The sequence below is a fragment of the Styela clava genome, chromosome 15 (genome assembly GCF_964204865.1).
Source record: "Styela clava chromosome 15, kaStyClav1.hap1.2, whole genome shotgun sequence".
Classification (NCBI taxonomy): domain Eukaryota; kingdom Metazoa; phylum Chordata; class Ascidiacea; order Stolidobranchia; family Styelidae; genus Styela; species Styela clava.
The window spans coordinates 5312057-5330054 of record NC_135264.1 but is presented as its reverse complement, the minus strand read 5'-3'; the positions used below and the strand labels follow the sequence as shown (position 1 = coordinate 5330054).

General features: G+C 35.9%; 2 protein-coding genes across 3 annotated transcripts; one reads left to right on the top strand and one right to left on the bottom strand.

Moving 5' to 3' along the window:
* Positions 1 to 3044: 3044 nt before the first annotated feature.
* On the bottom strand, positions 3045 to 6944 carry LOC120334255 (pro-cathepsin H-like). Of its 2 annotated transcripts, none has more exons than XM_039401730.2 (8): positions 6678 to 6944; positions 5565 to 5702; positions 5241 to 5410; positions 4973 to 5121; positions 4543 to 4624; positions 4142 to 4317; positions 3917 to 4045; positions 3045 to 3708 (listed from the first exon to the last, which is right to left on the bottom strand). In XM_039401730.2, the coding sequence occupies exons 1-8, from the start codon at positions 6781 to 6783 to the stop codon at positions 3633 to 3635; spliced, it is 1026 nt and encodes a 341-aa protein (XP_039257664.2). In that variant the 5' UTR covers positions 6784 to 6944; the 3' UTR covers positions 3045 to 3632. The 2 variants fall into 2 exon arrangements, with proteins under 2 accessions (XP_039257664.2, XP_039257663.2); XM_039401729.2 differs by having other exon boundaries at positions 5565 to 5705; positions 6678 to 6937.
* Positions 6945 to 8810: 1866 nt separating this feature from the next.
* Positions 8811 to 16397, top strand: LOC120334240 (uncharacterized). Its single transcript, XM_039401710.2, has 7 exons — positions 8811 to 9078; positions 10720 to 10886; positions 11279 to 11417; positions 12015 to 12249; positions 13437 to 13544; positions 14094 to 14352; positions 14939 to 16397. The coding sequence occupies exons 1-7, from the start codon at positions 8947 to 8949 to the stop codon at positions 15501 to 15503; spliced, it is 1605 nt and encodes a 534-aa protein (XP_039257644.2). The 5' UTR covers positions 8811 to 8946; the 3' UTR covers positions 15504 to 16397.
* Positions 16398 to 17998: the final 1601 nt, after the last annotated feature.

Here is a 17998-nt window from a genome sequence, read left to right as displayed (position 1 = left end):
TGTACTATCAAATGTTGCAGAGTATTATACTCCGACGTGTAACTTGACACTGTAACTCTGAGCGAGTCTTGCAGATTTTCATCAGTGAGGCGTGTTTCATGTTTGTTCCTGGTTGAGTGAGTCGCGGCGCTATGGCCCATCGTGTTAAGCGTTAGGTTCGCAGGTTAGAATCCAATGCGGGGATTGTTATGTGCAAAAGGATTGCTGGACTCCTCGCCGCCGTAGGGTGGTTCACGTAACCGCTGGTCGGTTAAGGCTTCCTTCGCCATCAAGTCCAGGCTTCCGGAAATAAATACCTAACTAATAATTCTATACCCGACATCGAATGGTAACCGACGAGAAGCCGTGGTTTATCATATGGTTAAGCCGTCCTATCGGCTATCTTCTCCCCCGGGATAAATATGTAAATCTCGTCCTATCCTGAATTTATGTCAAAAATGTTGATTCGAAAGGATAGGTTGAAACAAACGAGGGTCTCGTAAAATAGGATTGCTGTACGATTTGAATCGCGAGCTTTTTCAGTCCGTACTGTGCTGACCAGTGGGTAGTTAGCGCGGAAGATTACGTGACAAGATGTGAAATATCTCTCCGCTTTGCCGTCGCTAAAATCGCCCCACTAATGAGACACACGCAGGCTGTTTTCATGGTGGTATAAATATACCCACCTCGCATTCATCGTGAAAATGATGGATTTTTCTTTGGAATCAATAATTGTATTATTACTGCTCCGCTAACCAACGGACAAGAAAAAGCGCGGGTTCGTGGAAAGTGATGTCATAATTGGAAGAGTGTTAATTGACCCGTCACATTACTGAGGCCAAATAAAAATAAGGTTGATGGTTACAATAATTAATATAGTGTCATTTCTAGTTCCCATATAAGTGTGATTTATACTAAAATAGCAGGACAAAATATAATTGATGTAGCTTACTTATAAGAGCCGTTATTAAGCTTAGTTTGGAACAGACCTGCGGGCGACTAATATGGTCTTCGCGGGCGACTTGGTGCCCGCGGGCAACGCGTTGGTGACCCCTGTTCTAGATATTAAAATACCATGTAGTGAAATCAACTGACGTACCGGTATACCAAATAATCCTTGTAGTACGCTAGGCCAACAATTCCAGGAGGATGAGGAATGTGTAATTTATGTAAACGAGCATCTTTGGCAAATTACCAGAAAAATATAGGATTTATCATATGACTTGGTCATATGACAACATCTTTTCTAGGTACCAGTTCTTGTTAGTTATGGGGTAAATCAGCCAGCTATTTGTTTTAGATCCATTCGATTCAGTCAGTAACTATGCACACAGATAATTAGTTTATTTTGAAAACCCCATGATACAAACAAATCGAACATGGAGAATTCTGGACAACGAACAAAACCTTCTAGTCTTAAAACACGGAAAAATATCATGTGCCCGCTCACCAGTACACACACTAAAAGCCGTAGACACATACAAACTTAAATCGAAACTATGTTGATGAATTCTGTGCACGGACACACCTAAAACAATTGCCGTGAAAAATACTAATCATACGTGTGCACAGGTCTGTAATTGATGAGGCCTGTATTCCTAAAACAGTATGTAGGCTACACGGAACGAAACAGAAACATTCATTGGCAACTGTTTATAGCCTACCAAAGAAATAAATTTTCGTTGAATTTTCATTGACCATCCAATTTGTAGCAATCGCATTTGCAATGTGTGCCGACAGTTGAATTTGAATCTATGCTCCTATTCTTGATTCAAAATATTTCGATTCTGTTATGATGCCCTAGTAACTTTTTTTTTTATCTTAGGAGGCCTCGTGTTACTATTCCTTCACTTCTCGCGTATTGTGATCATTGCAATTCTTTTGTGCCTCCGAAACATGACCACATCCGACGAATACAATATATTCTCAAAAATGGTTGGTTAAATTTTAAAGGTTTTCGTATTACAATCGTTAATTTTCGGCAAAAATCTGAGAGTCACTGCTTTCAGAGCTGTTAACCGATACACGGGATGATCTTCCGCCCGCCGAATCGAAAGAAGATCGAATACCGCATAGAGAATTCTGATTCAAAATCGGAGGAATCTGTTATTCTCGCTTTATCATCGAATAGCTTCTCTTCGATTGCAAAACAAGCGTAGTTCTACAAATCCAGCCTTCTGACGAATACATTTTAGGGCCGACATTGTTTGAACAGATTTATTAATTTTCCTATTACTCAAATTCAGTCAGATACTCTATGTCACTTTCTTCAGACGCTGCATTTTTCGAAACACTTTGTGTTCGGAACTACTCTTCTGTACAGAAACACTTCGCAGGCTATTTTTGCTTTGTATCAAATTGATTTAGTTAAATGTTCTAGTTAGTATATTGTATGATGGACTGTGTTTTTCTGAACTATTTATAGTCAGTGTAACAAGTAACTACTAGAAAAAAACAATTTTATGATCGGAGTTTTTTCCAAGAACTTAAGTTATGTGGGATTCACTAATCACTACCATATAGCTGTTTTCCTGATCGTATTGAGTCTCTCACCCAACGGTAACTGCTAACATGCTATTCCACACTATAACTCCTAATATATATATACCTATTGTCTCAGAAGCACTTAGCGCCCGTAACTTCTCCCGAAGATCAATCTCTTGGATTACTGAGTGAGTGCGCGTGATATGGCTTTGTGCAAATTTTCTAAAATTTTACAATCAACTCAGTTGAAATGACCGGAAATCAATATAAAGCATCGGTAACACTATATCTAGAACTACAGGTAATTTGCAATCTCATCAGTAGCTATACTAGCTATCACTGCATGCGATTGTCACTGTGAGACTAAATGCGGATGGTCACGTGTCCTCCAAAATGCCAATTCAATTAAATACAAGTATTTGTAAATTCTTCAGAAGTCAAATTTTTCCTTACTGCAATTGAAGCTACCCAATTTCATCATTCAATGTCTCTGCCAATCAACGATGTAGCCTACCTCGTATCGTATGCGTAATATTTATTTCTTACCTGACACACCAGATAAAATACGTAACGCTGCCTAATCAATCAATCAATCAATCATCATTTATTCGTCAACACAATTCAAACATGGTATGATATATGAAAAAATATTACAAATACAAGTGGAAACTAACTTAAATTGTGTGACAGGAGTCGCGAGGGACCTCAAGAGGTCTTCAGGCAGCGACACCTAAAACGCTTGTTGATTCAGGTTAATAGCTTAAAAAGTTAATGAAACACCAAAACATTTCAAAATAAATATTTTGAAGGAAAAAAGAACATTTTCAGAAAACAAAAAATACCAAATATCCATCATAAGTATTTAAAATAAAAAAAACATAACATCCTGGTTACGAGCATGTTTTTTTATTATTTAAATCAGTGACCAAATTCATAAAAGATGAAATGCACTGTATGAATTAAACGGTTGCACGAAAAGACATAAGCCCCTCAATGATTCGTTTCAAATGGACAATTTATTTGTTTTATGATATTGCACACGTAAACTTCATTATTTAATTTATGCTTGATAAATTGCATGATGATAGATGAACAAAAAGATCCATTTTACTTATCGTTATCTTATAACGGCACGAAAATGTAAAACGGACTTGCACAACGTGTATGGATTATGGCACGACAATTGGGTACGAAGCGCAAGTAGCGACTCCACACATGTTGGAACCTCTTTCCATGTAGAAATACCTAAAAATCAAATTAGTATATTTATTAAAGGTTGTACTTGAACGATTAAACCTTTGTCATTATTGAGCCAATACCACTCCTCCACTGCGACGGATCATGCAACTATTATTTATGCAAAATGTAGGTTCACATATCCTTCTCAGTTATACATCCCATACTATAGAACAGACATATATTTGCTTCTCTCTCTATATATATATATACATACCCTTCGATGCCAAATGTAGTACCCCAAGAGTTCTTGATAATCCAGTAAGGTTTCCCGGATACATCCGCGTCATACCCAACAGCCAGAACGGCGTGGTTGACTTGCGATGGCAATGATCCGCACTTCGGGCTGAAAAGGTATGAGGTATGAATAAAGTGTTTGTACTTCTCTGTATGATACTGTAGGCTACTGAATAATAATCTACGTATACTCTTGGACACTTACTTAGAATATATTCCTGACTTATAGTGCTGAAAATCTGGGGTAACTTGGAACGCAACGCTAACTGGGTTCATGGTACCGACTGCATTTACAATTGACTCTTCATCGTCCTTTGTGATATTAACAACATCATACACATTCGCCTTAGCGAGAGTAGGATCGAATTCACAAGGTCCCATCTGAAATATACAAAGGAAATACATATAGATGAATTATTTGTAGGACACAATACTTTATCATTGTGTTTTGTAGAACGCGAATCATTAGATAGAATCATTTGAGCTATTGAAAACATTCAATTTTTTTTTAGTTTGGCTCGATCTCAATTATGTCCCATACAGATTCCTATATTTTCATCTTTATGTACATAATACACAAGCGAAACCGACTATAAAAAGATTTACCTTTGCATCATAAGGATAGTCATCCTCTGATTCAAGTCCTTTATTATACTTGATATACTCAAATGCGTGACTAGGTAAGCCCCTGAAAAAAAAATTTCGTAATTTTTGCTCGAGTGCAAAGGTTGTTCAATAAACAACAATAACAATTGATATGGAATGAGATTGTCATAAGAGGAAGAAGATATATTCATCTCTATATTGAAATAACTGAATGAATTTTCAGTAAATAAAATCTTCAGTTCAAACGAACTAGACATGAAACACTAACTAGCAAGTTTGGTACACCTTCAAAACAATTTCAGAGCATTATAATTTGATGGAATTAGTAACCGACCTTTAGTCTTTATTTATTGATTTGTCGTGGGTTAAAGTCCGCTATCTAGTGCGCAATTTAACAAAAACGAGGTACTCAAGTTAATAAGTACGATACCCGTTGCACCCGAAATCGTCAAAGGCAGTTGCACAGTCTACAAGCTGTTGTTCTGAAAGGGTATACAGTGGATGTCCTTCTTTGTGTATGGCGGTTGCTGACTCAAGACAACCGGTCGTGGAAAACGTCCAACAGCTCCCGCAATGTCCCTGAATGAGAAAAATAAATTTTTAGACCATGGTCTCTTGTAATTTTCCCAGCATGTCGAACGCGGAATATATATTCTACAAATATTTGCGACGAACTATTTTTCATTATGAATTCGAACCTGATTTTTAATAGCGGTAACATAGTTTCCCTCTTCTCGCCAATCCTTCCTTGTGGGTGTATTCGAAGCAAAAAATGAACGAGTTTTTGTCGCACTGCAATTTTGTGGATCTCCCAGAATATTGGAGCGAAATTCTTCAAAATCCATATCTGAGAACTGATTAAGTCCCACTGCAAATTAAGAAGAAATGGTATTTTTCTCCTTTTTTCGTTCAAAATTATTTATGTAACACAGGAAGATAAGGAAAGAAATGGTGTCTGAACCGAATCACGTTGAGCGAATTTCGAATTTTTTTCACTTTTCTCAGCTAAAGAGGTGACTTACTTTCCCATCCATGTTGCTCCGAATTGTGTCTATTTATTATTTGCAAATTGTTAACAAATTTCAGCAATCTGTAATCGTGCTCATCTTCTGAATTATAGGATCGTTGGTGCTTAACCATCCATTGTTTGAACAGCGCAACTTCTGAATGGAAATGGATTACAGTTATTTGGAAATTTATAATTATGTTACTTTTATAAAAATAACGAATTAACGTATCAGTTTAGTATATTTGGCATATTTTACAAATCGGCACATATTAGTGCATGTACACGAAAAAAAAACGCATGACAGCGTTTGTTAACAGCTCAACAACATAACAAGTAGGCAACTACTGTGGTAAAACGCCAATCAGCAATTTATCAATAACTTTTATTGCGCGTTTGTGCAACCCAACGATTGGTATTTCATTGTTGTCATATGATGACGGGTTATGATTTCCGACAAGTGAATCACGTGCTACACAATCGTCGTTCTTTGCAAGTTTATTTTCTCGAAAAGTACCATTTTGGTTGGGCGTATTCGTGTTAAGTTTTTAAAGAATCATTTGCATTTAAATCATGCATTTATAATACGTTTCAATTTGACTCATGCTTATCGATGCTTGCTTCGTGTTCGAAACGTATATAATAGTTGTTAAAATATTTAGTAAAAGTATTTAAATTTATTCTTCAAATAGGTTTTAAAGCCCAACATTTACAAACTCAGACAACGACAAACTTGTTTTTTTTATCCCTCATATAGATTAGTATAATATTGATCATGTAAAATTATATGACAGGTAGTCATTACTGTACTAAACAGACTGAAAGATTTTACCTCACGCGGAAATGTGATTCATTAATATATGTTAGCATATATACACGATGACTATACCGGCTATCATTTTTTATCGTTATAATCAGTTAAACCACCCACACCCAACTATAACTTCTTTTACGGATGCAACAACAGATCATAATTATGGTAGTATGGAGGTAACTCAAATATATATACACAAATATATCAACATGGAAATATTCTAATGATACTTAGAAAATAATTTTTGTCTGTATATATGAAAATACTTTACAGGTTTAGCTCAAAGACGAACAGAAGATGAATCATTTGACTTACCTTCATTTGCGTATCGGCTGTTCATAACAATTGGTTCGAAACAATGATAATATTGCCATTGCAAAACCACAGTGCAACAAAATAAAACTAATTTGAGCATTTTCATCGATTTTCAATAATCTTCACAGACTGAAGAACCACTAGCTGCCTGCCTACACAATGATAAGACTACACGTATAATGCGCGATGAAACTATTTGTCTTGTTTAAATAATAGCGAGTAAATGGACCGTTACCTTTTCTATCAATTCCGGTCACGTATGTCGCACAAGCGCTACCATACGTGAGCGAACATCACATGATGTATCGTTTGTGAAAAAGTTATTACTTAGTCATAATATATCCCGAAGGCATGTTGGCACGAACCATCGACTTAGTCGGTTAGTATGAGTATGAGCCAATTCATGCCAACGCTGCCAATTACAAACCAAGTAATTATCTACAAATGTTATATAATTATAGCTAGCAAAATTTTGTTCCAGAGCCTTTGTCGATAATATTGAAATGCATTGCATCGTTTAGTTCATAACTCAAATTGCACAAACTAAAAGGCTTTTATAAAAAAATGAATTTATTGATGATAATATAGATTGAGATTGTTTGGAAAAAACTAGAAATTGAAAAATTTTTAAATGACAAAATGCCTTATTGACTCATTAAATACGGACATTGAATTTAGATTTTACTACATTAATAGAATCCAATTGTGGTATATATAATTTATTTTTGGATTTGTAATTCTTTATACTCAACAGCAGATAAATTTATTTCTCATAGTGTCGGAGAAGGACTTTGGCTTGCTTTCACCTAAGCCGGAGTCGTAACTTCATATTACCCGTATTCGGGAGTCAAATATCTGTAAGATGTCGACATTTTCTACAGAAACTAACAATCATTAAGCGTCTTAACGTTTTAGCAGTCTATTAAAAAAGACCTGCCAAATGTTTGTTATAAAAACTTGATTTTCTCTTAGTTCGAAGCTATACAAAGCGGAATTAGTAGTCCATTGCAAAGGATCCAATCGACAGGCATGATTATCATGATGCGTTTCCTCAATATGCCTCGTGTAAAACCAAAAGATAATAACAGGATCTTCTTTTATTGGACACGTAGTGGACATAACGATCGTTTCAATATTATGTTGTTGTTGTTGTTCTTGTTCTTCGACACTTTTTTAAAAAGTCGCTTTTCTCTTCGAATACTGGACCAATTGCTTTGAAATTTTCAGTGGTTAAAGATTAATTTTTTCGCTAGAAGGCTATTACTTTTATTTATTTTAAAATTTTGCGTGAATGTTATGAAATTTGATATTTCGTCTAAAATTTTGCTGTATTATTTTTCATCCATGGGAACACGGATTTTAGTCAGGGTCATGACTGGCTGTACGTTTTGATTCTGCAAAATTCTTGCTACTGGAAATTCAGAACTTTTTTCAGGGTACCGGTAGCGTCAAAGGTACCGGTAAGGACTGATTCGCTCTGGTCTAACGTGTCCATATATTTGTGCGTAGCTCTCTTGTTTATATTAACTGAAATTTACACTATTATTGATTAACGCAATCCGTATTCATATTCAGTCGCTGTTCTTTTTAACAGATTTTATTTTGCGATTGTGTTCTTCTGAACTTTCGGAACTTGTCCCACCAAAAAAAGTTTTCAGTCATATATATACCCGGTTTGGTTTGAGTTCTCGTCGGTTTACAGTCAGTCTACTTGGCAAACAAAACAAAGCAGTTTTTTCTCGGAAATTCACTCACGTGGAATTCACTATCTCTTAAAAGTTTTCCTGATTGTATTAACCTGAACTGTCTCAAAGAATCGTGTCAATAAATATTCAATAAACATAATCCCCCGCTGTGATCTTTTAATTTTCATAATTTCTTGAAACAGTGATTGCCAGAAACGAGATCGGATTTTCTGCATAACCTTGCTATTATTTGCTTGCTTATCATTCTCTGTGATGCGACGTGATTGAGCCATATTATCGACATTCTCCCCACCTCCCGCCCGGGATAAATATGAATCACATCCTACATTGGTTTCGCATGAGTGGTTTTGGTTGTAGCTTCGTTGCTAAGTTACCGCGAATTGCACTCCAGATTTAGATTTCTCTGGTTTGGCATTTTGAATGTACTATTGCTTTGCGCCGCTTATGGCAGAATACGATTTTATTTCTTTGAAACATAATTTAAAACCTAGTTCAGAGTTCAATCTTATATAATAGAATAAATTCGATTCTTCTATAATAGCAATAGTATATTAGCCGAGAAAATGGTTCGTTTGACGGCTGATTACATTGTGAAATGCAACGGGCATACAAAACGTCAGAGAGATGAATCAACAAATCGATATCTTAAACGCATCACTCATCTTTATATGGCCGAAAGGAATATTGAAGGAATTGTAAGTACTGATACATTCTAGCATTTATAGATTTTGAGCATTCTTTCAAAGCATCTCTTAGTTCAGGTGTCGGGTATTTTAAGTTTATTTGGGTGATGGGTTGGGCAGTTTTGTAATTGTGAAACTTCAATATAAACAGTATTTGTGTCTAAATACCAATATCATATCTGATGGGAACACAAAAATTGACATATCCCTATAACTTGAAATTCTAATCCAGGCTGTTAATAATGTCACTACCGACAGACCGATGTTATCTTTTCGTTTATATTTGTTCATCTTGGAAATCTTTCTTTATTTCTAATACAATGATATTAATATTGAAACTTGAAATTTTGTATGCTGGGAAACATGCGAATGCATACTGATATTTCGAATATGATTCTACCATATGTTGTATTGCAAAAATGGTAAGGTGAAACCGGTCTTACTACTTACTGAATACAGCGCGAAACACCGCAAAGAGCCAAAACAGCGCAAAACAGAGCGAAACAGCGCAAAACAGTGTGGAAACAGCGCAAAACAGCGCGAAAGAGCGCAAAACAGAGGGAAACAGTGTGAAGCAGAAAAAAATTTTGCAATGAGTTCGGGGCACCTTGTTTTGAGTTGGAGTAGCAAATTAAGCAAATTAAAACGGCAGCAAATTAAAAACACGAACCAACGTATGTAGCCAGTAATGCTGTAATGGCAGGTCTTACCTCTGCTGGTGACACATTTTGGGTACCATAATTTAGAACATTTTCCATATGGATATGGTTGGCTTTAGGGTTACGGTTAGGTAAAAAAGGACCTCCAGAAGTATGTGCACCAAGATGGCGCACAACCTGAAAATAGTATGTGTGTGTGTGTAGCGGATTCAGGTTGTGCGACATATTGCTGCACATACTTCTGGAGCACCAAAAAGGTAGATAAAATTTCGCATGATGACCTATAATCCGGTACATAACCTTGTAACTATGCCGGAAATATCGCCATAAAACCATGGCGAGAGGCGCCGTGGTTCTTTCGTGGCAGGAGGTGGTAATGACTGCGTCTCCTGTTTCGCGCTGTTTCCCTCTGTTTTGCGCTGGTTTCCTTCTGTTTCGCGCTGTTTTCCTCTCTTTTGTGCTGTTTCGCGCTATTTTGCGCTGTTTCGCGCTCTTTTGCGCTGTTTTGCGCTCTTTGCGGTGTTTCGCGCTGTATTCAGTAAGTAGTAAGACCCAGGTGAAACTGTCGAAAAATGACAAATTTATTATTATATGATATGGCAATATCACATCATTATCTATCTCCATCATTATTCTCTGATGTTTTACTACTGCTGGAAAAAGATGTCTCAGAAATACACTATAACAACAATGTTTTACTACTATTTCGTCAACTTTAAAGTTTACTTGTTCTTTGGCGAATACAACGCACATATGATTCTTGAAAGTTCACAAATCTCAAGTTTTTGAATAAAATTGATCTGACATGATTTGTAATCTAACTTACCTATCAAGTGAACTTTAAATATCATTTCCACATGTTTGGATAATACAGCAATAAGAATAACACTACTCAAGCATGGTTAACATAAAAACTTTAGAAGATTGTTTATGCCAGACGCCATATTTATTTGGATAAAAAAAGTTGCTCCATGAGGAATCTTTCTTTTTCCAGGACAACCTATCTGCATGTCGCAATCTTACTGTGTTATATTTGTACGATAACAAATTGAATCGAACATTGAATCTTGGAACAGCACAGACTCTCACACATTTATATTTACAAAATAACAATGTTTCTAAAATTGAAGGAATTGGTCATTTATATCGACTCACAAAACTGTAAGTTTTTGGGAATATTTTTTATTAGATTACAAAAACAGATTCGTAAATTAGAATTAACCATTGAAGGGACATATAAATGAGGTATATGTTCTGAGTAATTTGTCTGATGTCTTTTCATTTTTGTATTTGTTTAGCTTCTATTATGTTAATTATAGTGATTTGTAATAATTATGAAAAGGATATTCCTATCATTTGTGACGTGTAGTAATAAATACTAGTATTTTGAATACCTTATTTTGCAACAACGCCATAAGGTGAGTTTTCTCGTAATATATTGATGGACAGTGATCAGATCTGGGCAATTATTTCATTGCACTATTAGCTGCAAATATGAGCCTGTCTCAAAAATTTACATGTAAAATTTATATGTTAATATTCACTTTCATCAGATATATTGGATACAATAGTATATCAGTAGTTGAAGGATTGCAAGGTTTATCTCAACTCAGAGAACTACATGTCGAACATCAGAGGATTCCTGCTGGAGAAAAGTTACTGTTTGAACCCAGGACGTTAGTTGGACTATCGGTAAGAAAGAACAGTTTTAATTTAGCACAAGATGTACCACGTTAAAAGCAATATAGCGTTAGATGTCATTGCATCTTCCATCACTAATGGATATAACTTATTTCTATGTCTAACACTGACATGGTCAAATCTGCTGGGTAATTCAATCTGGCTCCCATGATGCCCCCACAACCAAACTAAAACTAAATTTTATTGTTTTAGGAAAAAATAGCTTAAGGAATTTGCGATTCATTTTAGTTTTGGTTCGAGGCTTATTGCTTTCGAATTTTGCTCTTGTAACACTGTCAATATTGTTCATAAAATGTCAATTTTCATGTCACACTTACATGGCTTACAGTCTAACTTTGACAAAATTTTTTGCTCATAGTTCAATAACTTTGCCCACCCCTGGATGTGGCCACAGACCTCATGCTATAGAATCACCAGAAAATTGTTTACTTTTGGATGGTTAACTCAATGATAATATACCGTTAAAGCAACATATCATATGCACTTGAGTAAAATGCTAGCCAGTATCTCTTTAATTTTGTAATATACGGTATTGGTTTTGTTTTGAAATAGCTAATATCTTTCATTATAGTAATTTTTTTATTTTAGAAATGTCTGAATGTTCTCAATGTTTCTGGCAACCATATGGATACACTCAATGAACTCTCAATTTTGAGTGAACTCGTTCATCTTATCGCATCCGAAAATTATTTGTATGATTTTGAGGATCTCACTCAAGCTCTCGATTCCTGGAGAAACCTACAGAAATTGGAATTGAGTGGAAACCCAATTTGTCACAAGGCAAAATACAGAGATAATATTATCGTCAAATGCCAATCTCTAGGTGAGTGGAATTTATTTACGGTATGTTGAGTGTAATGTGAGTGTGTCTCGATGGGTTGATGTGTAAACCCAATAATTAAGATGATCAGGAGATGCGGCGGGGCGGTGTGGCTCATAGTGCTAAGCGTTAGGAATACGCTCGCCACCGCATCTCTGATTACTCTGCGTGGTTTCGCAGGTTTGAATCCCATGCGGGGATTATTACGTGAGAGAGGATTGCTGGGTGGTTCACGTAACCGATGGTTGGTTACAGCTTCCTCCACCATCGAGTTCATGTTACCGAAAACAACTACCGGTAACTAACAAATTCCATACCCGACATGGAATGGTAACAGGACGAGAGGCCGTGGTTCGCCATATGGTTAAGCATTCTTATAGGCTTTCCTCTCCCACGGGATAAATATCTAAAATCCTAAATTACACACATTATAACCAATATTCCCCTTTTATCATAAATTTTGTGTGTTTTCATTTATTTCACAAGCTATTGACTGTGCCCACTCAGATGTATGAAGCTAGCAAGTTGGTTATGATTAGAATCTCCCCACTCATTGAATACAGACTACCCCAATTTGTGAGATGAGACAAGATAATTGTCAAGAAAGAATGTCCGAGCCCATCAAGCAGCTGCTTTACCACTGAGCTTATGTATTTGTATATATTCATATTCATTCATTGGTACTCCTGAAGTATGCGCACCAAGATGTCGCATAACCTGAACCCTAACATGGTACACAACCTGAGTTCAGGTTGTGCGCCATCTTGGTGCGCATACTTCAGGAGGTCCCATTCATGCATCCAATGCTACATCAAGAATCCTAAATTCATTGGCCAGACATGGTCCATGTACTCGCTGGCCGTCTGAGCTTCTGAAACAAATGACTGGTTATCTACCTGACGCAGACTGGTAACTGGACGAGAGGCCGCAGTTTGCCATATTATTAGGCCATTGTTTTGTTGAGGAGATAGGCTAAGGCTGACTGATGAACTAACCAGTTTACGATCTATCACCTACGATGCCAACATGCTGATCACTGAGTCATTAAAGCTTTTTAAATGAGTGTTTGATATTACTCACACAAGTATCTTGTAACTGAAATATGCTGTCTATTTGGCAAACCCATTTTAAGAGATTCTTATTTACTTTATGCTTCTGATTTTTATTTAATATAATTCACCTTTCCGCAGAATTGTTAGATGGGAAACGTATCAACAATTTGGAGAAGAAATTTTTATTAAGCTGGAAAGCTTCAAAAGAAGCAAGAAGAAGAATGAAATTAGAAAGCAGAATGATGGGTAATATTGCATTATTTCTTATGAAATCCATGCATCTGAGACAACTGTCCAGCTAACTGTTCCCATAGCTGACATGGATTAGTAACCGGACAGTTGTCTTACCGATTCTCATCTCCCTCAGAATAAAGAGGAAAAATCCTATTCTAAATGATAAATTTTTAACTTTAACACCACAAACTGAATTTTTACATTTAGCATGATAGATTTCAGTTAATCTGTTCTCTGATATGGAAATTTTACAGCGTTAAATGACAATTGCAGGCCATAATTCATCTACGGTCTTGAATCCAAGTTCTCCAACTTGATATTGCATCATGCACCAACTCCAATCATGGCCAAGTACAATTATAATATTGTCATTGAATAGATTGATGTTTCACAAGAGCGCATTAATAATCAAGTAAATATATGAAAGAAAATAGGTTCTTCTTTTGTTATGGTTTGGAAAAACTTAGTCAGCAAAATTTTTCGGTCTTCTCTTTGCCATCTAAAATCTAACACATCTGGTTCCCATTCTTATTATATATCCTGATTTTTGATTCTTTTCAGGTGATTTGCCACCCATTCAGCCCCATTCTCAGCCTCCAGCCCCACCCCCTCATTACAGCATTGGAGGATTACCAGGAGGCAGAAAACGTTTTGAAATGATTTTAGCAAAATCAAGGAGTCTTCCAGCATCAGCGATCCCAGTTCAAGAATCGAAAAGAGTTCAACAATATTCATCTCCTGCAGCAAGGATGCCACAGAATAATGTCCCCCCACCTCCCACACTGGGTCACAAGAGCATAAGCGATGTCACTAATTTGAAGTGAGTTCATTTTTATTTTATTGAATCCTCACTCTGAGACACCCGTATTTTCAGTCGCTCTGTGTGTCCAGCTGCAGTGTATAAATGACAGGGCCGATTTGGATGAAATTTTTTATGTGTTTCATCCTAGTATTGCAGGTTTTACCAAAAGTTATGTTTCGTTGCCATGGCGGCACAAAAAAAATGTGTTGATTGTCTCTCGTTTCTCATTTTCACTATATAATTCTAAAATTAAAATTCGGAGAGCATTTCCCCCAGGCACGATAAAATACTTTTTCGAACGAGCCGTCTTTCATCATTATTCATAATCCATAAATTGGATGAGTCTTAGGCATTTCAGTGCGCGTGTTTTGGTAATTAACGACAATGCAGCGCTCAAAATGAAAAAGTTGCTGCTTATTTTAATTGTGCACAATTACCTATTACCACCCGTTAGCAATCCTGAACTGATGCAGGCCCCAACTATTGGCAAAGATGCGTCCTGGACACCTGCCGACTAGTTTTAATTTTTATGTCCATTGTTTCTTCAACAATATTTTTTTTTAACTATGTGACTTTTAAGCATTGATTTCTGTTCTATTTGTAGGAGCGAGAGACAAATGACCCCTCACCCAAATGCAACACACAAGGCTCGAAGTAAGCATAACAATGCAAACGGTGTTCTCAAGGAAACTGATTTTATTCCACAAGATAGGGCTACATTTGCTGAGATTCCTCCGAACTTGAACGGATCACAAAACGGATCCTTAATGGGACAAAAACGAGGTTTTCTAAACAGTAAAACCAATCAGAGGTTCACTCAAAGAACTGGATTTTCAGGACATAGCACAAGATTTTTACGACAAACAGATGGTCGCAGTGACAGTGATATACAAGGTGAACCAGCGTTATTTTCCGCGCAAGGTATACAGTCGTTAACACTCGGAATGAATGGACACAAAGATGACCATGCAATGCCAGTAGAAGGTCCATCAAAATTTGGTAAACCAGCTTTTTTGCAAGGACGCCGTGGAAACCAAATTAATAACCAGGGTGAAATTACAGGACTACTTGCCCCAATGTCATCACCTCGGATGGAAGGGGGGGAAGGGGGGCCAGTAAAACCTCACATTAACGGCACGAGTCCACGACCTATTGCAGTGTCTCCATGACATTTTTGTAATATACATTACCCATTATTTTCTTGTATTTCTGCTGTTTTGTGTTCGTGATGAAGCATGTTCCAAGCTTGATTCTAATTGTAAAATATTTTTCTGTAATTTATATGGAGATTTCTATTCCATTTTTGCCATTTGTTATGCTTTCTAATAGTAGCGTGCATCAAAAGTTTGAAAATTGCTTTTTTAAGGAATTGTCTTGCCAGATTAAAAAAGTAATTAATTTTGTTTGACGGAAGAGAAGAAAAATATTCTACTTATATGTATAAATTTATTTTTATGAAAAATAGTGGCAAATGTGTTATTTATTAATATATGAAAAACAGTGTTCAAGATATTAAATAATATTTAAATATATTATTGAGCAGGCTACTTCAGCTGCTGATGTCACTTTGAATTTTTTTTGCTGCTTTTTATATGATTTATTGTACATTCCACTGTATATTTTTGATATATATTCTGTCATTGTCAGCCAAGTTTGGCTCATAGGTACAGTCTATCTATTTACATAATACCGTAGGTTGTTCATTACATCTTCCCATTATTCTTGATTGAGTTAAATCTGCTGAATCATTCCATTAAACTGGTTAATATTACTGCTGAGTAATCATCTGGTCAAGATTTTCCTCTATATTGGCTCATCTCTTCAATAGCAACCGCTGTTTGGCAATTATATGTTCAGTCTCAGAACATTCTTTATGGTAATATGTCTCTGGACCCCATCATTGGTGGACAACTGATTGAATTTGGTTTACTGACTACTGTGAATCGGCTATTCTCTCCGTAATTTTTTTTGATATGAGTCCAGTAATGGCGACGGAAATTGCGTTATTTTTGTATGGTTATTTTCTTTTACCTTGTACATTGATAAAAATATAAAAAATGTTTCGAAAATCGTTATTGTCTGATTTACTTTATTTATTGTGTATGGTACTCTTATGATATATCCTATGATACCATGCTATATGAGAATATTAATTAGGCTCGGAATTGAGCATTTCGTGGGATGTCTGGCCAATTGCGCGGCGATTAGGGCGTGCTAAGCTTCAGGAATATGTTTGCTTTTGCACCTCTGCGCAAGTTCGAATCTCGTTGAGTATAATTATGTGCGAGAGGATTGGTAAACTTTTCGTCGTCATTAGGCCTGGATTTCAGAATCTAATATTTTTTCGAATTGAATCTCGAATACTTGAAATATATTCACTCTTACGTGACTTTTTATTGTGATGCCCCATGCACATAAATTACAGAAAACATGTAATTCATCACTCAGACAGCTCGCTGAGCGTTCACAAACAATAAGAAACATGCTTCATCAATAACTCACTAGACAAAAAAGAGTCATATGTCAGAATCGCATCATAAAAATATAGCTCCAATAAAAAAAATTGAGAAATTCACGTCGACCTTCTGCGTCCAAGTAAAAACAAGATGGATGCAATTCGAAATTTTCATCCGAACCGATTCGAATAATTTACTATTTGATTCGATTCGAATATTCATTTTGAAATGCCCAGTCATAGTCGTCATACAGTAGTTCACGTATCTGCTGGTCGGGTACGGCTTCCTCCAGCATCATCAAGTCATTGTATCTTAAACGAATAGCTGTTCAATGTGATCAATATTCTTTTATTAAGCAATAGTGATAAAGACAAATTTGCGATTTGTTAAGAAACTCTAAAGTTTAAACATCGTGTATACAATATATTACTGCATGACAAAAAATATATTTTGGGCTATCGTAATTAAATTTAACCCAGCCTTGTCAAAATTTATTTAATATCTCATATCTATTTAACTCATGGTCATATTTGTCTATTTCTAAATTATTTGAGATGGGTTGCAACGACAGTCTGATGGTTTCTCATTCTAATACTTGTTCAGCATAGTTATGCGTAAATCTCGCAGAAGTTCCATATGCACTCTGCTTTTCTTCTGCAAACCAATGAATTGGAAATATAAACTTGTATTGTTATGACTATAATTCATATGTCAATCTGTGGTTTTCTTCACACAACATATCATTGTTTCTTATGGAACTTCTAATTCCCCTGTGATTTTATCCCTTATATTTCATCGCGTGTAAGCACAAAAGAAGGTTTAGAACAGATTGAAAGTGTAAGTTGATATACTAAATATAAATAATAATATATATATTTGGTATGGAATTCCTAATTTTTGCTCTTCCCTATTTGAAATTTATTTAAATAACTTCCTAATCCCGATTAGAAATTTATCTCATCTCTAATCAGATATCATTTGTTTACATATAGTTTTTTATTTATATATATATATATATATATCGGAATATGCTGAGAGTGTGATATTACAGAACCTGGGTTATTAATTTATTCATTCATGTGCTTGCTTTGGGTGGTAACCGACTCCGATGACGATGTTAATGGTCGTATCGTTATTCGTTACCACTCGGTCATCTGCCGAAACCTAGTTTTTCGCATTTCGCTATCATATATATTTAAATATATTGT